The following is an 8,855-nucleotide window of genomic DNA, read 5'->3' on the forward strand; positions in this document are numbered from 1 at the left end:
TGTGTGTGTGTGTGTGTGTGTGTGTGTGTGTGTGTGTGTGTGTGTGAGAGAGAGTGAGTGAGAGAGACCATTGGACAAATACGGTGCATGTGTCCTTGTTTCTCAGTAATTCACTGTGTGTGTGAATGTTTTTTCCATTTTGGATGAAAAGATTTATAATTGTGTACATAGTCCAGATAGAGGTACTGTAAAATATTACTGCAGAGTTTTCACCAAGTGCCTAGGAATTGATGTTATGCAACAAAATGTGAGCATGAGAGCATTACTTGTTGACCAGGCAATAAACTAACCAGTTTGTCGGCCCCTGGTGGCGTTTTTTGTGACGACTGTCGATGTGAGCTGGAGTCATACAACACAAGTAATTTACTTTTTTTTTTAAATTTTTTATTAAAACAAAAATATATACAACCTTGCAACGTATTGCTGTCATAAACAAATTGTCTACCTGCTTCAGCAACACTGTCTCCTTCCTTGCATTCATTTTAACACTGTTTACTGACCGAGCATTAAGAAAAAAACAAAAACATCGAAATAAATGAAGATTTAAAAAGTCATCTGCGTCGGTGTTACTTTGGCTCTGCATGGCCAGCAGTGCAGGCCGGGGATCTGGACACCGGAGGAGAGAAGAAGCGTCGCACGATGAGTTCTGTAAACAATAGTCAGGGTAAACGCGGCAGGTGTGGACACGCGCCGAGGGGCCAAATCTAGGGCCTGGCGGGGAAGCACAGCTTGGTGGCGTCCTTGGCGTTACTCTGGCTGTCGATCAGCATCAGAGGAGTCCGCTGGTGGTTCTCGATGATGTGGGAGACGCTGCTGAAATGCTGCGAACAGAGAGAAGGGAAGTCTGAACGTCCTTGAAATCCAGAAATTAGGTCAATGAGCCATTTTATGTTTGCTCTAAACATTTTAAAGGAAGAGGGGATCTTGTGACGCAGTCCAGACATGGTCCAGGTGGTTATTTCTGAATAATGTGAGTGTAATCATTTTCAGTCAAATCAACATTTAGACCACTGTTGAGCAAGTGCTCGATTTAGCGCCCCTTAAAAATTCCACAGCACGTGCACACCACTTTCTTTGCAAACAATCCCACAATGCAATGTGTCACATTTACAGTTTTTGGGGAGTTTTGGTGCCCTTTGGTCTAGCTGTTATTTCAGATGCCTGCATATAATTACACTCTTGAGGCTTTTTAACTAACAATCCTAATCCGAACAAAACCTCCAGTACCAGCATTGGACTGAAAACCCTGCAGCTATCACTAAAGAGCAGCTAGATCAACACGCGCGCCCACAGAGACAGAAACACGGCTCTTTTTCCACCGTTGACATACACCCAAAGACCTCCCTCCTACCTCCTCCCCTTTCTTCTCTCGCCCCAGAGCGTACTGCTGCGTCGTCGCTATGAAGCGGATGGGGATGTTGTACACTCGGCCGTTGTAAAACACCACCAGCGTGTAGGGCTGCTGTGCGTCCTGACCGGAGCTCTTCCTCACCATGAACGCCCCGCCCTGAAAACAGAAAGAAGCACTCACAGTGAGAAACCCGGCAGGGGTGAGTGGGTGTGGTGGGTTAATGGGATCCAAACCACAGATCACTCATTTGGATAATGATACGATTTCCCACCTTGTTTGAGCGACACAAGACGTCGTCAGCAGTCTTGCGGCTGCACGCGCCGGCATACCAGGGTTTCTTATAGATGTCTGCGTCCTGGAAATCAAAGTATACGGAGAATAGGATTTTGCGTGAATGTAGCTTGTTGAGTTGTTTGTTCATCTTTACGATAAACCGTTGCAAGAGCACACCTTGTCTTGGTCTGTCAACCCATTCTCAGCAGGGACACTTCGTCTGTCGGCCAGCTCTGGGGACAACGAGAGACACTTTATGATTAAGGTGTTTTTCTTTTCTACAATGTAGACATTTTTGTTTTTGTTAAGAGTGTAAAACAACTCCTCCCGTGCACGTGGCTGATAACCTGCCGAGAGACTCGAGCAGGAGCCGTACTCACTGTGGGGGGTCAACTGTGGAACAGGAATCCTGCAAGAGAGACCACAAACAGAGGCCATTAAAGGCTGTTGTTGGGGGCCCCCCGGCATCGCGTCAAACTGTACGCGTCTTACTTTGGCCGTTTCATTTCCAGCGTAAAAGACTTTGGCGGGGGCTTCTGGTTGGTTGGCATCGCAGGCAGCGTTCGGCCTGTGGAGATCCAGACGGATGGTGATCAGGCTGCGTTTCGCCGTTCAGTAATGAGTGGAAATCGAAGACGAATCCCACAAATGAAATGTGTAAATGTTTTTCTTTTCAGTTGTATGCGGCTTTATCTGCATACCCTTCTAACTGGAAGAGTTTAAATGTGGGAACTACTTGTACTTTAAGTCACCATGTGTATGTGCAGCGTATGTTTGTATGGAATTAGATCATTATCGCACACTAAAAGTTGCTGAAGGAAATCCAGAGAGCAACAGTGGTGACAATGCAGGTTTAATAGTGTTTTAAGGGAGAAAAAAAACCTTCATCATAGAAGTGATTGGAACTAGTTTGACAATGTTTAATAAAAGCTCTGGTGTGACTAATAATGAGTGCACAATACATAATATCTGGATGAATGAACACTTACTTTCAAATTCCCTAGGTTTAAATTCTGCCCTCTGCAAAAGAAAAGAAAAACATTTAATGATTTTTAGCATCATAAACATAAACACATATTGTCATGTTTGTCATCAGCTGATCCTTTAAAAACAAGTATTCAGAGCGCTTCCTACCGGTGGTTTTGGTGACCTTCTGGTAGAAAAAAAAAGAGATGATTGGACATTCAGTTATTCCCTTCTTTAAGCTTTAAATAGATATATAATTAGAAAACATATTTGGTTAAGTGATGCTTACTCTCTGGGCAAAGGTTTTGGTAGAGAAGGGCCGCCTGCAGGTTTATCACTGGAACCTAGAGGAGCACACGGTGACAAGCGATCTATCAGTTATTGTGACCAGCTTTGGCAAGTCTTATAATCATACTATTGCCCATTTACTGTAGGGAAGTATATTTGATCTAGATGGCGTATCATGCTAGAAAGAATTATGCTGGCTGCTTTTGATTTCATATTCACAGTCACCTGGATCGCAGACTTCGTATTCGTCGTCGTCGTCTGCTGCTGCTGCTGGCTCCTGGACCTGGAAAAAAATTCACAACACCAGTAAGTCCGCGTGGTCCTAACTGCGCGGCACGCAGCAAATTCTCTGCAAAACACGGCACTTACGGCAACGGGAGATCTCCTCGTATCCCCTCTGAAGAAGAAACACGACTCATTATTAGTGTGGTTAAGTAGGAAAGCAATGCTATGACTTCATGGCAGACAGAGGGCGGCCTCGGGACTAAACGCTCAGTCCTACCTGGGGCTGGGCCTCGGTGGTAAAGAATGCGACTGTGTTGTGGGGATCGGACGCGGTCTGCAAAGGAAATGGTTGGTCTCAGACTGCAGTCAAAAAGGATTTTCCCCAAAAAATACTGTCATTTTGTATTGTACGTCTATGCAATTACCAGTCTCCCACTGACCTGCTTGCTGGAAGAGATAATGAGTTTCCCTGTAAGAGACGCGATAAAACGAAAAACCACAATGAATTCCACATGTAAATGCACTTTGAATACTTGGAATGGCTGTAACTTAAAAGCCTACCTCTTTGTCAGGAACTTCATAAAAGTCTGAAAAGCAACCAAAGCCAGAATTAGACACTGCAGAGGCACAAAGGCCTAGTTTTCTTTTTTGTGCCGGATGTCATTGTTTTCATTGCTTCAAACATGTCTTCAGCATGCAGCACAATCTGCCCCTGGGCGTTTCTTTTGTATGTGTGTGTTTGTACTAACTGCTTTTGACTGTCTCTCATTGTAGTGTATTTACAAAGACTTTTCATGCACAGGCCTGTAATCTGTTCGTTCATTATTGTAGACGTTATGGAGGCCTCCTTTTTTTTTTTCTCCTTCTGCGTTCAGCCACGCTGGCAACACGGCAGCGTTGGTCGGACCACCACTTAACAATTATTAGATGGGCATGAATGGTGTACAGACATTCATTGTCCCAAGAGGATGAATCCTAAACAAATGTTCACTCATCCAGTGAAGTATGTATTTTAATGGATTGGCGCAAAATTTTGTACAGACATTCACTCTTCCTTTATGATGCTGACACGTGTGGTTTGGAGTGAAATGTCACATATCTGGTACACGTCTACATGCCTTCTCAGAATGAATCGTAATGACTTTGATAATTCGTTAATGTCTTATCTAGCGCCATCATCAGGTCAGAATTTAAATTTGTCCAATACTTTTGTTGATGACCAAATACCATAGATCTTGTATAGCGTGGACGTAGTCACGGTGACGTCACCCATTGGTTTGTGGACTGACATTTTGAAGCCTTGAGTTTGGCATTTTGGCCGTCACCATCTTTTTGCCTTTTTGCAACCAGAAGTGAAACGAGAGGGTGGAGCTAAGTAATAAACTCGGCGCTAAACATTTTTAGGCGACCAAAATGTTACAATTTACTTTCATGAAGTGAAAACACACTGAGAGAGGGCTAAAGTTGTCAGAGGAAGACACTGACAACTCCCAGACGTGGTAGCAGCCTGTCAATCGCAACGTACCCACGCCCCAAAGCAAACCCTGCTTTATGGTCTATTTGACTCTAAATGGACCATAATTTACTAGATGAACATCATGCTGTATTGAAGAAGACTTGAAACTAGAGATTGAGACCATAAACTCATGTTTACAATGTTTACTGAGGTAATAAATCAAGTGAGAAGTAGAGTCATTTTCTCATAGACTTCGATACAATCAGACTTCTTTTTTAGTAAGCAGAGGTGTCGCCCCCTGATGGACATTCAAAAGAATGCAGGTTTAAGTTTAAAACGCTAAACTACGATGGTTAACACTGTTAACAATATACAGTCTACACCAAAATTCAGCATGTTAGCAAGTTAACATTAGCATTTAGCTCAAAGCGCTGCTGTGCCTTAGTCCAGCCTCACAGAGCGTGGCCACTATCCACTAACTAACTCACTTTTCAGAATAACAACAGTTGTTGTAAAGCTACTGAAATTTTTCTTCTTCTTCTTCATGTCTTCTTCTAACATCACCATGCTTGGAGGTACATGGTCCAGTGGACAGCAAACAAGTGAACTAATTAAATGCCACATGACTGTACAGGACAGGACAGCTTCTCCTCGTGTTACGGTACATCTTCAGATGGTGCATTTCATACAGGGTTTGATGGTAAGAGAGCGCAGGTTATCAGGACCAATAACTCTAGAGGTTGACCCCCTTGTGAGCTGGTGTCGAGGCATGGCAGTGGTTACTGTTGTACCTACCAGGACTGGGCGGACGCTCTGGTAAAGGTGTGTGCAACATGGGACGGTCCCTCCCTGCTCTGCCCCCACCATGCATCACAGGATCTGTGTAGGGGCACGAAGATTATCGCCATCATCATCATTGTTATTATATCTTCATAATCCTTGCAGCAGTGGGATCCATATGACGTTTCCTATTCATAAACTCTAACCAAATAATCTCTCTATTCCAGTTGGTATCTTACTGGAGGATGGATTCCCTGCGGGCTCCACGTAGTTGTCATCGTTGCTGCAGTCGGGATCGATGTAGTCCTCCTGCAAAGCGACACAGTGTGAAAACGAGGTCAGCTGTCCGCACTCATCGGATGGAATTTAGCAATGCACAGGATGTGGCGAAACCCTCCAAGACACAGCAGCGTTTGTGTGAGTGTTTGTGTGAGTGTTTGTGTGAGTGTTTGTGTGAGTGTTTGTGTGAGCTAGGGGGAAGTTGCTTTACCTCATCGCTCCCCTGCTGGGTGGGTTCGGGGGGCAGCTGTTTGGAGTCTTTGCCCGGGCGGAGGGGCTTCCTGGGCGGCCGGCTGGGCCGGTTGCGGCGGTCGTCGCCTGGAAAAGGAGAAGCAGAAGCAGAAACAGGACGTCAGCATTTGCATGAAGCTCCATTCTGAAGCCCTCTGTGTATTGTGGCTTTGGCTCAGCGGTGCCACACGGAGCAATGCGACTCCAGCTGGAGGAGAGCGAACGCTGTAAAGGAGAAGCTGCTGAAGAATAGAAACTGTGTGTGAAAAGGGGTTTTCAATTTCATCATGAGGAGAGGAGTTTTGGGAGACATTTGTGGTGAAAAATAAGTGCAGATGCAAACAGCTCTTCGTGTCAGGTGACCGCTACTGACCGAGATATTCCCCCCTCGCAAAGGAAGCAGAGGGAGTCGCGGTGAAGGCTCTGTGGCTGGGAGGAGGCTCGTAGCTGTCGTCCTGGTCCTCATGTGGATCCTCATACATGTCGTTATCCTAGGGAACAACATAATTGTAATGTTCGCCAGGCAAAAACAGCACTTTGAATTACTTACAAATCACCAATTTCTCAACTCACGTAATCCGGATCAGACAGTTCATCCTCTTCCCTGTCATCTGGAAACATTTAAAGGGATTTCATTACAATGAGGGAGAAATGTAAAAGCAAATTGTGTATTTTTACTAAACCCAGCCTGCTTAACAAAAAAATAAATCAAACACCAGCAATAAATTCACCCGAGCCGGTGTCGGAGCACATTCTCTAATTTTAGAGCCAAGCCCACGGTTAAAGGAACCAGCGGAGTGCGTCTCCTCACCTCTTCAACCATTGAATAATCTCTCAACAAGTGGCATAATTGGTGCTGTTTTTTTAATGCGGTTTGAGCAGAAGCATCAAGTAATTTAGTGCAGCGTGTTTCTTGAAAATAACATCTGGAAACAGGTGCGATAATTGTTTCCTAAAGCTCACTTGCAGTGTTTTTTTTTGTCATTTTCTTTATCAGGCTGAGATGAAACAGATCTGGTAGGTTTGTTTTTTCCCAATGGAAAGAAGAACGAGATGATGTATAAGGAAAGTGCTAACTGCAAGGGTATAAATGACTGCAGGTACAGTCAAGGTAAGCAGTAACACAGCTGATTCCGGGCTGTTTTTGTGATTAGTGATTGTATTATATACTGTACATCATTACCTCCATCATTAGGGAAATAAGATTAACATCTAGGGGAAATCAACTAAGTACATCTGCTGTACTTAAATTACTTGAACATTTCAATGTTATGCTCTACTTAATACATCTACGCCACTACATGCCAAAAGGAAACATGGTACTTTTCACACATTGTTCCGACTTCGAGTTACTAGTTGTGCACGATTTAGCTTAAAAACCATTTGATCAATTTACAGAATATGATGCAAAGATGAAACTACCCAGATGTCTATAAAGGAGTTCAAATTAACTGTGGCATTGAACACAATGCATCAGTAATAATATTCCTGTAATATACGGTACACATATTAGAATATTCTACTCTGTACAATACTCTGAAAGTAGCTATTTGGCCCAACGGATGATGTTGCTTTGTGTCCTTTAACATATATTTTGTACACATGTAGTGTTGCTGATGTGCAATTATGAAAGACTGTTGGAAATCCAAACTTCTCTGCTCTCTCCATCCTTTACAAGTCCGCCTTGCTCACATGCCCATATGTCATAGGTCACTGTAATGTTTCCTCCTGTCCATAGTGGATGTTTAAAGATCCTCTTCCCGCACTAACATGATTCCACAGTACGAGACGGGGGGGGGGGGACCAAATCCACAGAGAAAAAACCATGCCAGGATCAACCCAAGTTTATGCGAGGCTGTTGTTTACTATGTTTCCAACCATGTTCCCTTGCAGAGCTGTGTGCTGCTGCGATAGGAGCAAGAAGAGTGAATTCTGTACTAAAGACTGTAACTTTGGAAGAGACACACTCAGGCGATTACAATGACTCTTTCAATGTACATATTGGCATTTGATTGCTATCACAAGACGGACTTGAACACAGGTGGATATCATCACTATTATTATGTGTTATTTTGCACCACATGTGTCAATCCTCTTGTGGAACCGGCGATAACGTCTCAGTTCTTACCTCTGTAATCTCTCGCAGGCACTTTCGGAAGCGGTTTGCTCTTCAGTCTGCCGTACAGAGAGAGAGGGAGAGAGAGACACACTGACATCAGCAGCAGGCAATGAATGACTTCACAGGGCAACGATACTCTGTCTCAGTGAAAGAGGCAACCCATTTGCATACATTGGACACCTGCGCCGTGAAAGCGGTTGGCAGGCCGCTGTGCGTCTTCAGCAGACAGGACGAGAATGAGTGGGTTCTGTCATTATGTCATCTGTCCTTTAAGGGGACTCATTTCAGGAAAGGAAATCGAAACGGCCATCTGTTTATGTTATTTTTGGCCTGTGGGTCTGTCTTTAATTCCAACGGTTGTGAAAGAGGAATTGGCATTCTCTGATGATGCGTGCATGCGCCACACAGGGACTTCTCAGAGTCTCAAAATATTAGCGTGGAGTACAAAGAGGACAGTAAAGATCTTGAGATATTAGAGACTGACCTCCTCAGCTTGTTCAGCAAGCTGCCGTCATTCTTCTTGATGTCTTGGACGATCTTCTGAAGCTGCCTGGAGAAACATGATTTGTCATTGAGAAACAAGTCCACAGGAAAAATGAATCTTGCTTTAAAAAGGGCGCTTTGGGAAGACAGCCGCAGTGTTCAGGTCAATCAGTCACTCCTCATTGTATCTTGAATTCTCTACTATGTCACTTTTCTGACAAGGTTTGTGTTCACGTTCTGATCGATGATGTTAAAAGCATTGATATTTAGCATTTAGACGAAACACAAATGACTTTTTTTTTGCCCAAGTTTGAACCCTTTTCTTGCTCGCAGAGGAAAGTTAACAGATGTTGACACCATATTGATAAAATATAAGAAGTTGTGTTTTGTTTTTTGTCCATACA

General features: G+C 43.9%; 1 protein-coding gene across 5 annotated transcripts in view; it reads right to left on the bottom strand.

Annotated features, from left to right (window-relative positions):
• Positions 1–51: 51 nt before the first annotated feature.
• The window catches only part of blnk (B cell linker), a 21,271-nt gene continuing 12,467 nt past the window's right edge, over positions 52–8,855 (bottom strand). For 2 of the 5 annotated variants that reach the window (XM_031879540.1, XM_031879563.1), the window contains 21 exons: positions 8,453–8,518; positions 7,978–8,024; positions 6,423–6,460; positions 6,223–6,340; positions 5,830–5,936; positions 5,579–5,648; positions 5,355–5,438; positions 3,665–3,690; positions 3,544–3,572; positions 3,381–3,437; positions 3,248–3,275; positions 3,104–3,161; positions 2,880–2,934; positions 2,759–2,777; positions 2,614–2,644; positions 2,117–2,192; positions 2,005–2,033; positions 1,802–1,857; positions 1,623–1,706; positions 1,352–1,507; positions 52–821 (listed from right to left, as the gene is read on the bottom strand). In XM_031879540.1, coding sequence (XP_031735400.1) covers positions 705–821; positions 1,352–1,507; positions 1,623–1,706; positions 1,802–1,857; positions 2,005–2,033; positions 2,117–2,192; positions 2,614–2,644; positions 2,759–2,777; positions 2,880–2,934; positions 3,104–3,161; positions 3,248–3,275; positions 3,381–3,437; positions 3,544–3,572; positions 3,665–3,690; positions 5,355–5,438; positions 5,579–5,648; positions 5,830–5,936; positions 6,223–6,340; positions 6,423–6,460; positions 7,978–8,024; positions 8,453–8,518 — 1,351 coding nt within the window. In that variant the 3' untranslated portion in view covers positions 52–704. The remainder of the gene's footprint in view (positions 822–1,351; positions 1,508–1,622; positions 1,707–1,801; positions 1,858–2,004; positions 2,034–2,116; positions 2,193–2,613; positions 2,645–2,758; positions 2,778–2,879; positions 2,935–3,103; positions 3,162–3,247; positions 3,276–3,380; positions 3,438–3,543; positions 3,573–3,664; positions 3,691–5,354; positions 5,439–5,578; positions 5,649–5,829; positions 5,937–6,222; positions 6,341–6,422; positions 6,461–7,977; positions 8,025–8,452; positions 8,519–8,855) is intronic. The other 3 variants (XM_031879557.1, XM_031879571.1, XM_031879548.1) reach the window with 2 other exon arrangements.

Source organism: Anarrhichthys ocellatus, unplaced genomic scaffold (genome assembly GCF_004355925.1).
Source record: "Anarrhichthys ocellatus isolate YVR2014 unplaced genomic scaffold, GSC_Weel_1.0 scaffold3, whole genome shotgun sequence".
In the NCBI taxonomy this organism is placed as follows: domain Eukaryota; kingdom Metazoa; phylum Chordata; class Actinopteri; order Perciformes; family Anarhichadidae; genus Anarrhichthys; species Anarrhichthys ocellatus.